We start from the raw sequence: 20,341 nt of genomic DNA on the forward strand, positions 1-20,341 counted from the left end.
ACTATACAGCCACATGGTTTGTGAGGATCACAGAAAAACAGCTGTTTGCAAGTAACATGGCCATACAGGTGACCTTCATTAAGTTTCAGAGTAAACACCACATAGGGATGAAGGCAGCAGTTCACAATGCTCAAAGAATAGTGAAAGAGATTACTTCTAGGCTTTGCAACGATTTCAGAAAGGTGAAAATGAATCTCTACCTTGACCCAGCTGTATGCTGTAAACTGACACCTTTAACAATGTGCTTTTACTCCTGGTGTTGTTGCAGCTGAGACCCCTCCACAGCTCCCGGTGTGTGATGTCTGTGCTCAGGTCCGTGTGGGAGAGCAGTTGCCACCTCAACAAAATGAGACAGCTCTCCTGGGCATGCTGGCAGGGGAGTGAGCCTTGTGCTTTTACAGGCGTTGTAAATTTGGTGATGGCCCTGACCAGAAGTAAGCAGAGGATCTCTGCCTTGTTTCCAGCGACAGATTTCACCTCATGGATAGTAAATCCCCCCTTCATCCTTCCTCAGTGCATTTCACAGCGAGCCCCTGCATGCTCCTCATGCAGTGCTGCAGAGATCGACCAGAAATTAGCCTTCCTCCATGGGTGAGTCTGTCTCAGGTCACCTCTGAGTGGAAGAGGTTGAGCCTGGTGTTGAGGACAAGGCACTCAAGTAGAAAAAGCCCTTTTGTGGTTATTGATATGAGTGTGGGGTCTGGCCCCCCTGCAGAGAGCCATACAGAGTGGCTTGAAGGCACCTGCAGGTGCTTTTGAACCATCAGGTCTCCAGTGGTGGTGTTTGAAGCCAACAAGTTTTGTTGCACAACAGGAAGAGGCTAGAGATATCTACACAGCTGACTGCTGAGATTTGGGTGACGTGCGGTAACTTACTCTGCTGTAGTAACCCTCTTACTGTAATCGTCTGTCCGTAGCGTGACTTCTTCGGTCTGACCTGACACCCCTCGCTCCTTGTTTGTAACGTTGCCGTTGTCTTGGCTTGTACTCATGCACCATGGGGCATCTACGTAAATGCTGCTGCTTAAGCGGGTTTGCTTCTATTTCAGGCCGTAAAAGCTGTGTATAGGGCTCAAATCTTAGGCTGATGCTGATATCCAGAAATATTAGGTTAAAACAGTGCTTTTCTGTGCTATCACTAAGACATAGCTTTAGAGCCTGGTAAGGTTTTGTGTGTGTGTGCGTGCGCTGGCAAAATGGCATTGATACTAACTGAAAATCAAAGAAGGAGATGGTTCCAGAGTAAAGGGAATGAGACAAAAAGAGAGAGATACAGATTTTGATCATAAAATAAAACTTTAATTCTTATAAAGCCCTGAATGAGACACAGGAAGAGCAAATATTTGTTCTGCTGCTGACCTTCTCAGGCAAATAGCGCGCCAGGCCCTGTGGGGCTGGAGACATCGCACTGCGGGGAAGTGAGAAATCACCGAAAGCGAGAGAGGGCTGCAGAGAAGCAGCTGATTACTCGGGGGAGCCATGATGAATTCCCCAAATTCCAGCGCTGTGAGAAGCCCTTCTCTGGATGAATGTGCCCGAATAACCCCCTTGGATTTTGAGAGTGAGGTCTGTCCAGAGAAGCCCACCCACCCTTTCCCCAGCTGGTGTTGGCTGCAGGAGGGGAGGTACCAGTGCAGGTTCAAGGCACTGTCAGGAGCAGTTTTGGGCAGCCATGCAATACCAGAGTGTCCTCCAAGTTCCCTGCCCCAGGGGTAGCAATTCCATATCAAATTGCTTTAAATCTGGAAGACAGTTACTGAGGAAGTGTTTAAACAGTGACTTAGCAGATAGGGAAGAGCAGCTTAGTTAAAAATCATCAGGCAAATACATAACTCTTGAAGAATAAGAAGCTCTTTTGCACAATTAACAAAACAATTGCTCTTACTCGGATTGACTATCAACTTTATAAAGCTTAGAATGGAAGCAACCCCCTGAGTTAATAGTTTTTCTTCCAGTAGCAAAATGGGTTTATTTTTGCAGTTACTCATTGCTGCTGAAGAGAGAGGAATTAATTTCCAGTGTGAGTCTGGAGTTGAAATTCAAACATATTTTCAGCATATGTGTAATCTTCTGTGTGTGAGTGGTCCTGCTGTCTTAGCTACAGAATAGTTTTTAGTATTTTGAGCTGAAGAATGAGCTTCTAACAAATTTTGGTAGAATTTGCTGTTCCATCGCACTAAGAAGCTGATCTTGGTGATGTGTGTGCCTCCAAGGGCATGGCACTGCTGTCACACTGGGGAAAGGCTCTCACCTGAGCTGGGCACGGTGCAGAATCAGCCACTTATTTTACGTACAGCTCCAAAAAGCGAGTTTTTTGCTCCCACCTGGAGTGCTCATCTGGGAGATGGCACCAGCCACCAAAGCAGTGGTGGCTCTCATCTCTGCCCAACCTGGAGGTTAGGACAGGTTTAACACGAAAAGGAGAAAGACTACCCAGGAAAGGAGCTACAAATACTAATCCCTGCCTGATGGGTTAACGGGGTGTGCGTTACTCACGGCTCCTGGTCTCTTCATCACAGCCCTTCTCATCCTAAGAGCACCCTTTAGTTGAGCCAGTGTCTTTATTGTGGGCAGCCGATCATCTCCGTAATGATGCCATTTGTGACTAATCTTCCAGGATTAAAAATGAACTGTGGCTGCTGCGGCTTCCACCTTTGCCGCATAGCAACGAGAGCAGAAAGTCAATTAATTACCTTCTCGCTGGAATCCAGGGGCCCTTTCGTCCTCAGCTCAGCCGAGTGTGTAATGGAAAAGGGAGCGAGGCAGGCTGCGGCTGGCCAGCTGGGAATTGCATGACAAAGTGAAAGATGAGCTCTGGGAAAAAGAGGAGAGGGAGGGCGCTGGGGGGAAATCCTCGTCCTACAGGTTCATTAAAAAAAAGTAAGATGCCACTGATTACACAATTATTGATTTATTTCCCTGCTTTCAGCCCTAGCAATGGTTCTGCAGACACCCTTGTCTCCTTGCAGGGCACCATCTGAGCTCCTGGGGACATGGGGTTTTCTGCTCTGAAATCATCCCTGCTTTGGAACTGTGCTTTCAAGAAGTTTCTTTCAGTAATGGTCACTTTTTGGCTGCCGTAACCTCTCTCGTTGCCCCAGAGAGATACCATGTAGCAGCTATTCGGTTGCTCTGAGAGCTGGTTTCAAAGGTGACTGTTTTAGTGCTCTTTCAGGTGGCTTTCTATGGTGAAGATTAATGGGAAAATCATTTTAAAGATTTAGTTTCCTCGGAAAGATTTGACTGATGGGTACAAACACAACTGAAAAACCATGGGTGATGATCTGAACAGATACTAGGTTTGACTCAGAGCAAGAGGAGGTGCTACTTCTAGCAACTTGTCTGTGATGCGGGGACTTAGAAGGTCACCTTCAGCCCTCCCAGACTGGGACTCAGTGAGCAGAGCCCTATTTTGAGTGAAACTGGGAAAATGAGAAAAGATAAGGAATATTTTAATGTCCATTTATCAGATCTGGCAGCTTCAGACCCCTCAGTAATTAACTGTTAATGAGAGCAAGTCAGTGTTACCTTTGGTCCCTCCAGTTTAGCAGCATCCCTCAGGTCACCTGGCATGGGTCAGGACATCATGAAAGACACCTCCTGGGGCAGAAAAGCAGTGACAGTGGAAGGGGGGAGGATGAACTGGGATGTACACAAACCTCCAGCACAGCTAGTGGTTGAGCCAGGCAGAGCCATCGGGTGAGGAGGGGGTCCCTGCGGAGGGCTCTGTTGGGATGGCAGCCAGCGAGGTGTTAGGGAATATCAGAGGGAAATCTGGCATCAGATGACCAGAAAGGCATCCTGGTTTGTAAAAAGAGTTAAACCTAGAGAGATCATGGAAGGTGAGATTCTCTAGTTTAACTTTACCTCCAGGCACTTCTGTCCCATTATCAGCTGGGCTGTGAGCTGAACTGGGCTCAAATGATTTATCCACAGTGACAAATCTTCAGTGACTGAAATAGGAACAAGAAAGTTTAATCTCTGCTTTCCTGCACAAGCTGGTAAAGTCTGGGATCCCAGCTTGCCCCTTCCCCGTTGGGGGTTTGTATCACATAAAGGAGTTTTTGGCAAAACAATACCTCCAGCTTTATCAGCCAAAGACCTCTGACACAGCAAGAAGGATGTCAGCTCCTCCTGAAAATACTAAGTGGGTGCTGTGCTCAGCTTGGTAAGTTCAATGACACTTGCAAGTCTTGAGGAACAAGGCCTGAGGATCTTCTACCCTGTGCAATCACCAAAACGTGTTTAATTAATAAGTTAATCCTAAGATTAGGTGTTTTAGTATTGGAAGAGAGTTCCTGAATCACAGTCCTGCTCTCAGATCGCACGGCCCTCTCCTTTCCCAGGCTTGCAGTCTTCTTTCACTCAGTTTTCTGATGTGCTCCATGGAGGAGTAGTAACTTTAAGTCTCATTATTAATTTATCTCAGCCACAGTTTACATGTGTGCAGGGGGAGGTAATCACAGAGCTACCTTCCCTGCTGTTCTTTTCCTGAGGTTTTACACTCTCCAAATTCCTTTTTGTCATAAATCATATTAACTAAATTGCTTAAGAAGTACTTTTCTATTAAAACAAGATAGTGTTATGATGCCAAAAGGTTTATTATGAGAACTGTCTGTTTAATAGTAATACTCTGAGTTTATGGGCTGCTATCTTCTCTTCAAAATTTAAAGGCTTTGAGCATGCTCAAGACTCCCCCATGAAATGAGTATTCTAGTATGCATTTACAGAGGTCTAAACCGAGGCACAAATAGGTGAAAAGGTATAAAGGTGGCTAAAACATTAGTTACTATATTTGCTGAAGACCCTTGGATCCCCGTGCAGAGCAGGAGTGGTACCTGGTGTCTTGGTGGACATTCATTGCCAGGACAATTAGCAGTTCAGATCAAATCAAATGCTGCTTTAATTTAGGTGTTTACGCAGCAGGGTTTCAGTGTTAGCCCAGCACAGCACCTAACCAGACCTGGTTCTTGGGTGGGCTGACATGGTTTGACCACAGCAGCACACACTGATAAGTCAAAGCTCTAGTTTTTGGACTTACGGCTTTGGGTCTTTAGTACTTTGGGATCTCTGCCCTTCATTATTTTTTATGATGGAGGCATCATTTAAGATGCCAGAGAGATGGAGCAGTCAGTAAATCCCTACCCCTCCTTCCCTTTGGGGTTGCCAGCAGAACTGGAGACTTGAAGGGGCTGGGAATTTTTTTCCCCCTCCAGGGATCGTGCCAAGGAAACCAAACAAGCCAGTTTGGTCACCTGAGCATTAGCAGCATTCAGATAGATTCAGGGTGACAGACCCTATGGTCCTCTAAAATATGCTCTGAGAGTGAATCTGGGCCCCATTTAGCCTTCAAGCTCTGTGGTCATTGAGAGGCTGAGAGCCTGCTGATCGAAGCAGTTATCAATGTTAAGAAGCCAGGCAGCCACAGCTGGTCCCAAATCAGTTTGCCAGCCATGGGGACATGAACAAGGTCGTGGTCCTGACTGGTTTTGGAAAGCTCCTGAGCTGCAAACACAGTAAGGCCAGCTAGTGCATTCATGGACCCTTTCATGGGACACAATGATGTGCTTCATAAAGCAACATGTCCCCCTTTTTCTATTAGGTGCTACCCCGGGGAAGAAAGCAGTGGGGGGGAACAGCAAATCAGCACAGCAAGATTCCCCAGTGTTTGAGCTTCCAGTGCAGGGCAAGATGGAAGAGCAGCAGCACAGGAGTGTAACACCCCCCACCCCCCCAAAACCTACAGTGTGTCCCAAACAGATGCACTGCACTGGGTTGGGCTCCTGGTGTGCTCAGCAGAGGGGTGGCAGTGGCCTCACTGGCACCACGAGCATCTCTGAGCTTCAGGCAGCTGCCCCATGCTGCCGCCCTCTGCTCTCTAGTAAGGATGGAGAGGGAGAGCAGAAATGCTGCTTTAGTGCCCAGAAAGTACTCAAGGGCACTGTGCGATCACTGCTTCAGTGGGCTGTTTGCTGTGGTGGGTTTTTAAGGCTAAAAGAGAGTCCATGCAATAACAAGAAAATGCGAAAAACCCCAAACCAAACCAAAAAACATTATTTTAAAAAAGAAGGTTTTTCAGGCTAGAAAAGCAGGGCATTTAAAGAGGAATCAGAGCCAATGGCTAAAGCATAAAGTGGATGCTCCTGTGACAAAGGCACAGGCTTGGGATTCAGGCATTATTAGCGTGTTGTCTGGCATGGGATAAAAATTGTTTGTACTAGTAATTTAGGCCAAGACATATATACGTAATGAAGTGCTTAACTGCAGTTTTCTGCAGGGGGTAATGTGGGAGTTAGATGCATATGTACCCATTGTACCTGTCTCTTCATGCCTCTATTTATCATGTCTGAAAGGCAGAATAACCACTTCCCACCTGTGTAGCAGCACTGGGAGCATGACACAGCCATCCCTGTGAAAAGCCAGGGCACCGCTGGGGTGGTGGCCGTAAAAACACCTCTGGGCAGAGCAAGCATGGGATGGGGGCCAGGGAGCTGGGATTCAGCATCCCCCGGGTGCGAGTTCTTGCTTTCTCAGCTTTCTAAATGGTAATAGGAGTGGTTTTGCCTGGTTTTGCAGGTGCAAGGAGGTGCACGTCATGATGAGTACCTATATGCATGTGTATGCGTATTTATATATATATATATGATATTTTTCAGTGGGGGTCGAGGGTGGCAAGCACTATTATTTGCAAGTATTTTTTTTAGTCCCGTTTGCTTTCCCCTCTTAATTCAAAGGCTTAAGCTAAATTCATAGGAGAGCACAAAAGTTGTCCCTGTAACACCCATTAGCCAGATACCCTCGGGCTCCTGGCAGCAGCTGAGCAGACCCCTGGGCGAGGAGCACCCTGCCTGCGCCTGGCTGGCTGCACCTTGCACGTTCCTGGGTCTGTTTTGGCCTCTCCCTGGTGCAGAGCAGCCCACCAGGAAGCCTGACCGAAAAACCCATGAAAGGTTTGCTGCAGCAGTAACAGGTGATATTTTTATTTTGCTGAAATATTTGTAATGTGAGCTGCCCAGCTGAAATGTGTGCTGCTGCATCACAAAAAAAACATCCTCTGCTATAGCCGTGATTTCCAGCTCATGGTCCGTTCCCTTGTTATTGTCTCCTGGCAAGGGATTATTTCAGTCATGTCCCAATATCTGTTTTCTTTTTGTATGTTACACTAGATGAAAGAAGAAGAGCTGCTCTGCAATGGTCTGGTCTTCCCTGCATGAGATTGATGCTGAGAACCCCCCGGGGCTGGCTGGGCTCCTTTGGTGCCCCTGGACAGGGAGCTGCTCCCGCAGCGTGGCTCACTGCTTGCCTGCTCGTAAGGACAATACATTTTACCCCATCCCAGTTTTCCTAATCTGAAGTGCTGACAGGAAAGCTTTCCAGCTCAGGGTGTTTGATAAACTATATAGAAATGCTACATTTAGACTGAAATTAATATGTGTTGTCCCCGTGACCACATCCAGAGTCAGCATGGAGGAGGTGCCTGCAGTGTGAGATGATCTGCTGCTCTGTTCTATTGAGGATTAGACACTTGGCAGAGGCAGGCTGCGACAGCGAATTAAGACACTGAGATTAGCTGATCTCTTTGAGCCATGTAAGAAATAAGCAGGTTCTCTATTGTTTGCGTTAGACATAGGCAAATTGCATTTCCTTGCATTTACCCTCAGTTACACCGTTAGTCACAGGAAAGCTGGTTCTGCCCGATCCTGAGTCCCCTTTTGGCTGCAGAAAGCCCAGCACTCTCACCCTCCTTGGGCTGTAGTATGTTTTCCCAGTGCAGTGCGTTGCGGTGCTCACACTGGTACGTGTGGGATGAAAGAGAACAACATGTGTGGAGCCTTTCTGCAAAAAGAGGCTTTTTCTTTTTTTTTTTTCTTTATTTTTTTAAGAGCAGGACTCTGCCCGCACTGCAAAGCAAAGGAAGCCAAGTCAAGCACAGCATCCAGTCCTCGCCCACAAGCACCACTATCTCAGTAGCTAGCAGTGGGCATGCAGAAGACTCACCAACACCAGCACAAGGTGAGGTTTTCTGTCTCATCCTCTCCAGCAGCAGACGCAGCGGCACTGGAAGTGTTGCTGTGGGCTGACCTGTCTTTCTTTTTGGATTGAGCCATGACGTACCTCGCTTTGCCCTTTGGTTTTCCTTACGACACAGCAATAGCTTCCCGAGGCGTTTTTCTCGGCTCAGATTTTGACTGTATCCTTTATGTGGCTTCTATTTTTGGCCTCTGGAAAAAAAGAAAATAAACTAATTGATGATATCAGCACACAGACACTGCACATCCAAATCCTGCCTCTGAAACAGCAGCCTCCGTGCGTGAGGCTCCACAAAGAGATACAGGGGCCAGGTTCAGAGACATGACTGCAATTTTGCCGGTAGCAGCAGGTCCCTGGCTTAGGTGTACCCTGTTTGTGTCACTCCAAAATACTGAGCAAGGTCTTGTTAAAGGGAGATACACAAGCCTGTGCCTGCTGCCTTCCCTTGTTAGCCTTGGCTGAATTGCCAGGAATACCAAAAAGTGGGGGCCAGGTTTTCCCAATGTGCTGGTCTTGGCTTTTGGATGGGGCTGGGGGATGTTTGCAAGAGACGTGAGTAACTGTCTTGTGTCATTGACCTGCTTTTATGGGAAATGGACACAAAATGGAGAAGGAAAATGGACAGATGGGGAATGGAGCTGGCTGAGATTGAGCCCTCCTGACAAGAAACACACCAAAGGCAAGCTGGCTGCTGGCACTGTCCCTCTGCTCGGAGAGGCCCTTCCTCACAGCCTGCACAGATCAAATAAAACTAAGAAAACATAATATAAAAAAAAAAAGAGGAAAAAACATAAGGGAAAAAAAAGGTGATATAAAAGCTCTTCAGTACTTGGGCATCATCTGACCACAGGCTGCTTAGGGAGAAATATCCTGTACAGACCAGTCACCGTTCATTACAGCAGCGTTTATTCTATGCTTTGAAGCATCATCTACCAGCCAGGATAGCGTATGGGACCAGGTGGAGGCAGGTCGGATCCAGGCAGCAGTTGCCGGGTCCAGAGGCCACTGTGTGAGGAGCTGAGCTCACCGTGGGGAGCAGGGCCGGGGTCAGCAGAGCAAGCAAGGGACGTCGTAAGCATTTGCCCCTTGACCGAGCCGAGTGGCCGAACACGTGCCCTCCCGGGCACGATCCTCAGTCCTGCTCTGCTCGGGAATACGCCAGGCTGGGCCGGGCGAGGCAGGCGTGGATGCTGCCTATGCAGTCACTGCCCGTTAGCCTATAGCTATAGGTAATGCTTGGTTCCCTGCAACTTGTGCTTTCATTGCAAGTTGACCCTAATTTTGTTTAAAATCATAAAGAAAAAGGAGGGGGAAAAAAAAGCAAACCCAAAAAATATTATGCTGGAGGAAAACAGCCAGTCTAGGACTGGGGAGCACAATAATCTAATTTTGAAAAACAGCACTTAGACTCTACAACTGTAGCAGAAGAGCTTTTGATTTGAAAGCTGACATTAAAAAGCCTGGCATCTATGAAGTATACACTTTCCTTTCCTAGTCCATAATCGTTTCCTATGAAATACAAGAGCATGTACATATATGAATATCTAATTTGACAGTGATGAAGCTTTATATATTAAGTCAATGAAAATGCTGTTAAGCTCGTGGGAACAATACTACTTGTGTACTGACCTTGGAATTTGGCATCTCAAGTAACCAATGGCTATCACTTAATTTTTATGTCAACAATAAAGACAAACTATGACTTAAATTTAATTCCAACTTATTGGAATTATCTTTGAGAACATATCATGGTCCAATTGCAAATGAACTTTTAGTTTATATATGATAATGCTTTATCAGGGCTCTTCCCTTCTGGGAAATGAAAAACACAGAAATTCATGTACAAAGTGTCTCCCAAATTGCAGATCAGAAGTTGTCTATTTTGCAAATAGTGAGGTTAAATCAAGAAGCCTTTATTTAGTTTTTACATATTCTCCAGGCAAATTTTCTTATTGTGAGACATGCTAATGTAAAATAATGATATTCCCAGGCTTTATATGCTCTGTCTTTATTTTATGTCTCTCTAATTTAGGCAGCCATTTTGTGTTCAGTAAAAAAATTAAATAAGGAAGGGACATCCCTTGCAGACTTTCTCCTGGAGACTTTGCTTTTGGATTTTACTCTCTTATGGTTATCTTACTGCAAAGTGTCTGTCTACAACTGTCTTTCTTTGTCTTGAACACCATGCTGCGCATGAATCCAGCCTCAATATCCAGCGCACAAACTGAATAGCAGCTTGTGTGATTCTATATCCACCGTTTCCACTCTATGCTCTAAATGCTGACGGCAAGCTCTAAACATGGGCAAGAAGGAGAAGGTGTAATCCAAGGCAGGCGTGTTTGCTGCACTATGCTGGGGCTGCTTTCTCGGGGTGTTTCCAGAGCGCTGTGCTGCAGACCGCAGCCCTTCCTCCCCTCCAAAACCCGTTCGCCCTGCACGACGTACTGACACTGATGCTTTTTCCTTCCCTACCCTCCCGAAATTCCCAGAGCTATTAACTAGGTCACGGGAGCTGGTCCCAATCCAGTAGTTTATCTAATTGCCTTTTTATAGTATATTGTGCAACTCTTTATTATCCTGTCAGAGTTCCTCTGTATGGTGCCGGAGGGGGGGAACGGGGAGGCAGAGCTGGGATGAAGCTCACTGCTGCACAGCCAGTCATGGTTGAGAGCCGAGGGTGAGCTTGTGCATCTCTGCGGGGGTGGTAACGGCCTGGGCAATAAACCTAGGAGGTGCTTTTAGCAACGGCTGGGGGCAAAGTGGACCGCTTCTGACTCCTGTGATCACATCTCTAGGTACATACATACATGTCCGGGAGGGATGGCTGCTTCTCCAAGGAGCGAGCGTCTGGGCTGAACTGCATTAGGTCTGCTCTGGGCAGGCTGGTTCTTGGGCAGACATGTCTGGGGAAGCTTCTTGGCTGGCCAGGCAGAAGGTGCCCCCCCGGACTTCTCATCTCTGCAGCTGGCAGCTCTGCTGACGATGCTCGGCAGCGGGTTTTAGGGGTGTGGGGAAATATTGTGGCATAAGCAAGGAGGCTGTGCAGGAATCAGGGGGTTACACACCTGCATTCGGACACCCATGCTTTTTGTCAGTATTACAGAGGAGGATGAAGATGGGCATGCAGGAATTGCCTTAAGTCCCCTTCTTCACGGGGACCCATTTCGGACACGATTTGCAGCACAGTGGCTTTGAGGCAGTTCACAGCCCACCGAAGCCCATGAGAATCAAATCCTTTGGGATCTGGGAGCCTGACTATGCAGTGAACTAGGAGCGATGCTCGTCCTGCTCCCAAATAATCACACCTTCATGCACCTGCCACTGTGTTGTGCCATCCAGCAGCCTGGAGAGGGTCTGTTGGTGAGGGCTGTAGAAAGACAACTCACTCGGGGTTGACCTTTCCTGCTTTTCTGAAATTATTTGGGAGCACAAATAGCTCTTTTCCCTCAGTTTATTAATCAGAAGACTCAGCCACAAGCCCCCCACTCCCCGAGCCTGCTCTGTGGAAATAAGGCAGAGTCGCTCCTCCGGCTGGATCTGTCAGTGCCTGGGGAGGATGGGGGAGGTCTGGGCGAGCTGTTCCCCGCAGGAACAGGGCTGCACACCCCCAGCCCTGCCAGGGTTGCCCGGCGGGGGACGAGACCCTCAGCCCACCCCGGGGAGCGGGTGCAGAGAAAGCAGTCAGTGCCAGAAACCCCCAGCGTCAGCCCCGGGCAGAGGGGAGGGCTACGGCTCATTTGCAGGTTCTCTCTTTCCTTTTAGCTTCATCTGAGATGATTTGCAGCTCAAACACCCCCCTGGGACCCGCTAACCTTTGGATAAGTTTTGGCTGCGTTATCCTGCTTGGGCTAATTAAGAGTTAGGGGGAGCCCAGGAGTGACGCGGCTGCTTCCATCCATCCATCCATCCATCCATCCATCCATCCATCCATCCATCCACCCACCCACCCCTCCCTCCCACCATCCGCCCCTCCAGCCTCCCCCCTTGCTCGCTCCGCTCCGGCTCGCGGAGCGGCGCGCTGCAGGCGGCGATGGGGAGAGAAGCAGAGGTAAATGCCCCGACCCTCCTCTCCATTTCTCGGGCTTCGCTTTCCTCTCTTCCTCTGCCTCTTTCCTCTATTCCGCCCCCCCCCCCCCTTTTTTTTTCTGTGTCCTTTATCCCTGGTTTTAGCCGCCGGTACAAATTCAGGGGGTCTTTTTTTTTGCAGCCGCTGCTGCAGAAAGTCTTTTTCTCCCTCCTCTGGAACAGGGCAGGAGCGAGCCGCCGTCCCGGGGGCTGAGGCATCCCCGGGGAGGTGTTTCTAGCCAGGCAGCAAAGCAGGGTGCTGCCGGGGGGGCTCCGGGGTGCGCCCCACCAGCGGCGGGGGCAGGCGGTGGGTGCGGGCTCAGCCTCCCGGCGTTAGAACCGGGCGTGGGATTAGCGAGTGGGCATAGAGGCACCTCCGGCACTCTCCACTCCCCAGCTCCTGTATCCCTCGGCCCCCCTGCGGCCCCTGAACTCCTCAGTATCCCCCCGGCATCCCCTGCATCTCCTGCACCACCCCAGTTTCCTATTCGTCTCGGTGTCCGCCAAGGCTGGGCAGGCAGCCGGGGCTTTGCCGGGGGTGTTAGGGTGAGGGGTCCCTCTGGCAAGGAGGGGACACTGCCGCATCCAGCAGCGGGAGGAAAGGTCCCCCGCCCCCAGGGCATCCCCGCCCAGAGAAACGGTCCGGGTCGGCAGGCGGGGACGGAGGGTCCCGCAGCCCACGCAGGGAGCCCCTGCCTCGGGGAATGCCTCTCCGCACCGGCCCGGCGAAGCTGGACTTATTTTCAAGCTCCCTGTGGGTTTTTTTTGTTTGGCTGTTTTGTTTGGGTTTGGGTTGGAGGGGGGTTTTTTTGGTTTGGATGGGTTTGGGTTTTTTTTAATTCGGTTTGGGGTTTTTTGTTGTTTTTATTGTTTTTTTCCTACGAGGTGTGTCCCGAGCCCAGTACGTCCCTAATACGCTGGATGCTCAAGGAGCAGCCGAAAGCCCGTCTCCTCTACCCTTGGCGTGATGCCGGTGGTTGGGACCCCCTTCCCCTCCCCGGCACTGAGGGGGGGTGGTGGGCGGGGGCGGGGGGGGATGCGGCGCGGTGCCCCGGCGGGGCCGCACCGGGACTGCCCGGGGGCTGCGGCAGTGCCCCGCCGGCTCCCAGCTGGGGCAGGGCCGAGGTTTGGGGGTGCCGGGGCAGGGGAGGGGATGTGCTAGACGGGTTTAGGAAGTATTCACGCACCAGACAGCGGTTTGGGTGAATTTTCGTTCCTTCCTCCGTGATGCCCCCCGCAGCCGCCAGAACCAGGTCTCCTTCATGTCTTCTCTCACAATGAACTTGTCTTAGGCTAAATTTAAAAAAAAAAAAAAAAAAGAAGAAGAAATCGTTGAATTTACCCCCCGAGGTGTTCATTGTAGCAGTCCTTTTCCAGGACTGTAAAGAGGCGAAACGGCGACTGCGGCAGCCGAGGGCAGCAGTGACGGCCCGAGCCCCTCGCGTCCTCCTCCCCTTGATTTTAATTGTCCCCGGTGAAACCCCAGCCCGCCGCGGCCCTGGGGGCGGGCAGGGCCCTGCTAAACCCGGGGCGAAAGCCTGCCCCGCTTGGCTTTCTCGACCTATTTGTGCGCTGACATGTAATAATTTCTCCGCAAAGCCAAGGATGCGCCTCGCTTAGCCGCCTTCCCCCTCCTCGCAGAGGAGCGGTTGCTATAAAAAAGCCCCATTTGGGGGGGGCAGTCTGCTGCAAAAGACCCCCCGCGCCGGGACCCGAGAGACCCCCTTTAGGGGTAAAGTCCTCACCGGGGCCTTTTTTTTTTTTTTTTTTTGACACATTTCAGCCGCTTTGCACCCAATTTCCTTTTGGATTCTGGCAGAAAGGGGAAAAAAAAAGGGTGTTTAAGTTTTTTTTCCTTGGAGCCGGGTGGGGGGGTCTCTCCCCACCTCTGCTCGGTGCCGCATCCCACCTGCAACTGCAGCCCCAGCGCTCCCTTCCCGCTCCCTCAACAACGATCTTATCGAAATAATTTAGAGCTGGCTTTTCCGCCCATCTATAGTAAAAAAATATTCGTTTTTTACCTTCCAAAGCAGCAAACGAAACACAGATTCCCCCCCGGCCCTTTCAAGGAACATCTATTTTTTTATAAAACAACGATGCAAACGATCCCCCCGCAGCAGAGGGGGACGTGCTCTCATACACACCGCCCCAAAATGCCAGCGCTCCCCCTGCCACCCTGGACTTGTCTTTGCCACAGCACAGGACAGGGATTTCTCGTTGCCGTTGTTTGCTCAACTCGGAAATATTTTAAATAAAGAAAAAATCGTAAGGCTTTTTAATTACGAATAAGTATAAGCATTTGGAAGCAAAACGAAAATACCGGTTTGGGGTTTTTTTTTTAAGCAAAGGAGACTCTCTACATTAGATCGTGGGGACCAAGAGGAGAAGGGCGCAGCCGATATCCCCGGGGGCTGCCGGTGTCCCACAGATGCCGGTGCGGTTCCGCGGGGCAGAGGCGCTGCCTCCCGGCTGCGAGCCCCGAGCGGGAGCAGGAACCCGTTTCCCTCCGTTTTCGGAGCACGCAGATGACAGGAGTCGTTACAGACAGCTAAACCCTGGTTCCCTGGGCGCAGATTTCCACACACCGCTGTGCTCCGCAGCTATGGCAGGACACGCTGCCCAAGCTGCCCCCGCCGCTGTCCCCAGCCTCCATAGGGGCCGCACGTTTTTGGGGGAAGAAAAACGAAAAAGGAGGGCGTACGAGGAGGAAAATTCCGTTAAGAACCGGTCGAGAACCGTTTGTCCGCCTCTTCAAAGGGGCTCTTTTGTTCCGCCGTGGGGAAGGGGCTGGCGGCCGGGGGCCCCGCGGCGCGGCTGTGGGGCAGGGTGTGGGGCAGGGCCGGCAGCGCAGGGGCTGCGGAGCCGGGGGGGGGGGGAGGACGGGGCGGGGGGGGGGTCCGCGCTGCGGCGCTGCTGCTGGCGGGGCCCGGCGGGCGTGGGTGGGGCGGGGAGGGGGGGTGAAGGCTGGGCTTGGCCGGGGAGGCTGGTACCTCCCCCAGAAATGCAGCAATTCTCTCCCCTCTCCCTCTTCTGTCCGCGAGGTGGGCGCACTGCGATGGAGACGCGGCGCGCTCTGCCAGGGGCTTGCTCTGCCCGCCTGGTGACAGCCGCCGGCTGCTGACAGCCCCCCCGCCGCCATCCCCGTCCGGCTCGCCCCCCGATCCCGCCGCGGGGGCCGGCGGAGCGGCGCGGAGTGGAGCGGGCGGCGGGACGTGCGGGCCTGCACCTCCCCGCAGCGGTGTCATGCCCCTGGGCACCCCGGCCGGGAGCCGCTCGCACTGCGCCGGCACGCGGAGGTAGCGGCTCGGAGCAGCCCCCCCCCGTAGCGGCCGCCCCCCACCCCCTCGCCGGGCGCCGAGGTCCCCCCCGCCGCCCCGCCGCTCCCCCGCCCCGTCGGGTCTCTCCGTCCCCGAGGGTCTCCGAGCAGCGGAGCCGGCCAGCCGGCCACCATGGCCACCCTCCTCCGCAGCAAGCTTTCCAACGTGGCCACCTCGGTGTCCAACAAGTCCCAGGCGAAGGTGAGCGGCATGTTCGCGAGGATGGGCTTCCAGGCGGCCACCGACGAGGAGGCGGTGGGCTTCGCCCACTGCGACGACCTGGACATGGAGCACCGGCAAGGGCTGCAGATGGACATCCTCAAGTCCGACGGCGGCGAGGAGGGGGGCGAGCCCCCCCTGGAAGGCGACATCCACTACCAGCGGGACGGCACCGGGCCCCTGCCGCCCTCCGCCTCCAAGGAGGCGGGCGTCTGTTCGGAGCTCTCCGGGCAGGGCAAGCCCAAGATCACGGCCTGGGAGGCGGGCTGGAACGTCACCAACGCCATCCAGGTACGACCGCCACCGCGCCGGCACACCGCCGGGCACCGGGGAGCGCTCCCCGGCCCCGGCCCCGCTCGCCGCTCCGCGCCCGGCCGGCAGCCCCGGGCTTGATCGCAAGCCCACTGCGGGAAAAAAAGGAAAGAAAAAATAGAGGAAAGGCAGAGGAAAAATGGGGGGGAGGAAAAAGATCAAAAAAGGAAAGGAAAAAAGCGCAAACCCGGATCTCTGCTTTGCCCCCCGCCCCCCGAATACGGCGCAGAGCCCGGGAGGGGCGCCGGGCCCCAAGCCGCGTCCCGCTGGGCCTCCCCGCGGGGCCGGGCTGGCGGGGCTCCCCGTCGGGCTGCCCCGGCACATGGGCCGGGGGCGAGGGGGGACCCCGGGGGGCCCGGGCCGGTGGTGGGGCTGTGCCGGGGTGGGCCCGGGCCGGCTTCTCGGCTCTGGGGGTCTTGGTGCACTGCAAGGGGCTGGGGACAGAGAGGGTAGAGATCGGGGCAAAGCCCGGGCGGCAAAACTGTGCTCGCTTGTTCTGGGTGCTCCGGGGTGAGATTATGCGGGTGTGCGTGAGTGTGCGGGTGTGATCGCGTGGGTGTGATTGTGGGGGGTGGAACGTCAGAGAGAAAGGAGGGGTGCGTTATTGTGTGTGGCCGTGATTGCATGGCGTGACTGTGCGACCAATTGCGTGGGTGTGATGGTGTGCAAGCGAGACAGCGAGCGTGCATGTGACTGCGACTGTGTGACTGCGTGTGCCTGGGTACAGGCGCCTGCCTGGTGAGACAAGCAACACGGTTTCCATTTTGTCTCTTTCCAGGGGATGTTTGTTCTGGGCCTGCCCTATGCCATCCTTCATGGTGGATACCTAGGACTCTTTTTAATAATTTTCGCTGCAGTGGTTTGCTGCTACACTGGGAAAATCCTTATTGCCTGTCTTTATGAAGAGAATGAGGATGGGGAGATAGTCAGGGTGAGAGACTCCTACGTGGACATAGCAAACGCATGCTGCGCGCCTCGCTTCCCCACCCTTGGAGGCAGAATTGTGAACGTGGCTCAGATCATTGAACTGGTCATGACCTGCATCCTCTATGTGGTGGTCAGTGGGAACCTGATGTACAACAGCTTCCCCAACCTGCCCGTCTCCCAGAAGTCATGGTCCATCATTGCCACAGCAGTGCTCCTGCCTTGCGCGTTCTTGAAGAACCTCAAGGCAGTCTCCAAGTTCAGCTTGCTCTGCACATTAGCCCACTTTGTGATCAACATCTTGGTGATCGCCTACTGCCTCTCCAGGGCACGTGACTGGGCCTGGGACAAAGTCAAGTTTTACATTGATGTAAAGAAGTTTCCCATCTCCATCGGCATCATTGTCTTCAGCTACACCTCTCAGATCTTTCTGCCTTCCTTGGAGGGCAACATGCAGAACCCCAAGGAGTTTCATTGCATGATGAACTGGACTCACATAGCAGCTTGCATCCTTAAGGGACTCTTTGCCTTGGTCGCCTATCTGACCTGGGCTGACGAGACCAAGGAAGTCATTACAGACAACTTGCCGTCCACCATTAGGGCAGTAGTCAACATTTTCTTGGTGGCCAAAGCCTTGCTCTCCTACCCCTTGCCGTTCTTTGCAGCTGTGGAAGTCCTGGAGCGATCCCTTTTCCAAGATGGAAACAGGGCATTCTTCCCCAACTGCTACGGGGGTGACGGGCGGCTCAAATCCTGGGGACTCACCCTCAGATGTGCCCTGGTAGTTTTCACCCTGCTCATGGCTATCTATGTCCCGCATTTTGCCCTCTTGATGGGTCTTACTGGGAGCCTCACAGGCGCAGGGCTCTGTTTCCTGCTCCCCAGTCTTTTCCACCTCAAACTCTTGTGGAGGAAGCTCTTGTGGCACCATGTCTTCTTTGATGTTGCCATTTTCGTTATAGGTGGTATCTGCAGCGTCTCTGGGTTCATCCACTCTTTAGAAGGCCTCATAGAGGCCTTCAGAACCAATGCTGAAGACTAAGGAGGGGCCAGAGTCGGCTGCAGTAAGAGAATCGCATCGAACATCCGCATAGCCAAATAATTCTGCATCCCTTTAATGGAAAGAGTCATTATTTTCGTTACGTGCATCCAACAAATTCTATGTCATAGAATCTGCAAATTAAAGGAAATAAGAAGAGATTAAAGTGTTTGCCCTGCCGTCTTTTTAAATAAGCTAAGAGTTAAATATATTTTTTTGTTATTTAGAATTTTTTGAAGGAAATTATCCGGTGCCCCACCCCTATCTCCTCACTCGTTGCCTGAAGCTTGGCCCCCCGCGAATGACCTGTTGGGAAACAGTCGCAGTTTTTAATACTCCTTACAGATATGCAATTCAGTGTTTCAGGAGCTGAAACACAGGTGCCGATCCGATGGGCTTGGATTGCTGCGCTCACAGACAGAAGCGAACCAGCCGTGGGTGCTGGGAGCAGGGACCTTCATTTTACACTGTGTGAGATGGATGTAGATGAGACCTAGATTGTATGACCAGCCCAACAAGTCCAAGCAGCGGCTGATGACCAGCAATGCCAGTTACCTGCAATGTTTACACCGTAGTCACATAGATGTCAGGACAGCTTAATTCTTCCATCCGAATTCACACCGAGGAACGGCGCTTCCCATCGATTACAATGTTTTGCCTCTGGTTGAAATCGCAGACCTGGAGTCCGCTTCTCGGTGACTTGTTTTGTTTTGTTTTAACAATTGTTATTTCTAAATTATGAAAAGTTAAAAAAAAATAATTGTTGGATTTGACGTCGTTCAGGATACAGGAACAAAACTACGACACAATTCATTCTGTGCAATCTACCAGATCCGTGGAGCTGTTTCCAATGTACGTGTGGTGTCATTGTGGTAAATAAGATGAAAAATGTATATCAGAAAAAAAAATCTATCTTTAACATATAATGTGGTACATAAATATATCAAACAATAAAGAGAAAACATAGCCGATGAGGCTGGCCTCGTTCGTGGGGGGGTCGGAGGAGCTGGGCAGGGGCAGAGGGAGGTTCATCCTCCCCACGCCCGCTTGCACTGGGGGGGTGGGGCGTGGGGCTACCGCACATCCTTGATGGTAACAGAGGGGTAGCGCTGGGTTGTCACCCAGAGTGGCATTAAGCTGTTTGCAAGAGGTAGGACATTTATATTTCGGGAAGGGGTCGTCCTACAGTTGGGGGGGGGGGGCTGCTTACGCCCCCCCCCCAGCTTTGCTTTCTCCCGTAGTGCTCAGAATCCAGAGATGGAGGGAGTTTGCAGATGTACCCTGAGACTTCTGTTCTTGTGAAGGAGGAGAAAAAACGAAAACACCCTCACAAACAAACAAATGCAGTGGAGGGGGGGGAAATAAACGAAATAATGGGCTGGGGGTATCACCTAGCTTGAACCACTCACTCTGCCCTGGTCACGGGTGCGGAACGTGGGGCTGATCCCCGCGGCGGGGCGGCCGCCCCCGCCGCGGGGATCAGCCCCACGTTCCGCACCCGTGACCGAAAACACCTCCATTTACACCGATTTAAAAGCCACAACAACAAATTCGTTGTCCGCCCGCTGCACAGTGGAGGATGAGGACTGGGGGGGGAACCCACGGGCAGCGCTCCCGCAGCCCCGGCACAGCAAAGGTCCCCAAATCGTGTCGAGACCCGGTAGGGACTGGGGTCCCCCCCCGCCCTCGCCCTGCCCCGACGGCAGCGGGCAGCTCCGCAATGCGGTACCGGGGCGGGCTGGGGGGGGCACAAACCGGGAAAAGGGGCTTCGGGCAGGAGCGGGGGGGGGATGTCCCTTCCCTGAGAATATTTCGGGCGGTTTCCTCCGAATAACCTGTGACGAACCACCCCGCCGGCAGCCACCGGCAGCCAAATCTGCCCTCACCCCCTGCAGGTCCCCGTGTCCCCCTCCTCCTCCCGGTCCCCCCCGCCCCGCCGCAGCCCCGGGACCTCGGCGGCAGCGCAGCGCCCTCGCCCGACGGCGCGGCCCGGCCCGGGAGCCATCCCATCGAGCCGCCCGGGGTGCGGGGAGACTGCTCCTCCTTCTTCATGAGTGCTTGCTGCTTTTTTTCTTCTGCCGTGAGCTCTCTGTTCCAGCTCTGTTTTCTCCCTAGGGTGCTGAGAAAGGACCAGCATGGGAGAAGATCCAGCTCTTCTTCTCCCTGCCCTGTGTAGGGCTGAGATAACCCATCGGTTCCTGGGAGTAAGTGGAGAACTGAGGAGCCCTTCACAGGTTAACACCACACTCCTCTGCACATCTGTGGTTTGCATCTGCTTTGCACGCGAGGGTTTTAGGATCCTTTTCTCTCTGCATTCCCCATTTGGATCGCAGGAAGTGAACGGGTGCAGCCAGGACAGCTGCCATGCCATGCCGCAGTGGTAGCACAGCTCGCTCGCCTCTTCTTGCAGGCAGCTGGCTGTGTGTGGATGGGG

General features: G+C 52.5%; 1 protein-coding gene and 1 long non-coding RNA gene across 3 annotated transcripts; one reads left to right on the forward strand and one right to left on the reverse strand.

The window, feature by feature from the left end:
- Positions 1–7,836: 7,836 nt before the first annotated feature.
- LOC128142940 (uncharacterized) lies at positions 7,837–14,548 on the reverse strand. The gene is made up of 3 exons (XR_008235571.1): positions 14,118–14,548; positions 13,284–13,389; positions 7,837–8,222 (listed from the first exon to the last, which is right to left on the reverse strand). It is a non-coding gene; the product is annotated as an uncharacterized LOC128142940 (long non-coding RNA).
- Positions 11,508–18,878, forward strand: SLC32A1 (solute carrier family 32 member 1). 2 transcript variants are annotated; one of them, XM_052789663.1, is made up of 3 exons: positions 11,508–12,079; positions 15,138–15,923; positions 16,723–18,878. In XM_052789663.1, exons 2-3 carry the CDS (start codon positions 15,546–15,548, stop codon positions 17,908–17,910), a joined length of 1,566 nt encoding a protein of 521 aa, XP_052645623.1. In that variant the 5' UTR covers positions 11,508–12,079; positions 15,138–15,545; the 3' UTR covers positions 17,911–18,878. The 2 variants fall into 2 exon arrangements, with proteins under 2 accessions (XP_052645623.1, XP_052645613.1); XM_052789653.1 differs by lacking the exon at positions 11,508–12,079 and having other exon boundaries at positions 15,019–15,923.
- Positions 18,879–20,341: the final 1,463 nt, after the last annotated feature.

The sequence above is a fragment of the Harpia harpyja genome, chromosome 1 (assembly GCF_026419915.1).
Source record: "Harpia harpyja isolate bHarHar1 chromosome 1, bHarHar1 primary haplotype, whole genome shotgun sequence".
NCBI classification, from domain to species: domain Eukaryota; kingdom Metazoa; phylum Chordata; class Aves; order Accipitriformes; family Accipitridae; genus Harpia; species Harpia harpyja.

What these genes read in the sequence shown, in the direction of transcription:
- SLC32A1 (XM_052789663.1), top strand. Translation starts at nt 15,546, where the DNA reads ATGGCCACCCTCCTCCGCAGCAAGCTTTCCAACGTGGCCACCTCGGTG. An exon ending in ACGTCACCAACGCCATCCAG is followed by an intron (nt 15,924 to 16,722) that starts GTACGACCGCCA and finishes GTCTCTTTCCAG; the next exon opens with GGGATGTTTGTTCTGGGCCT.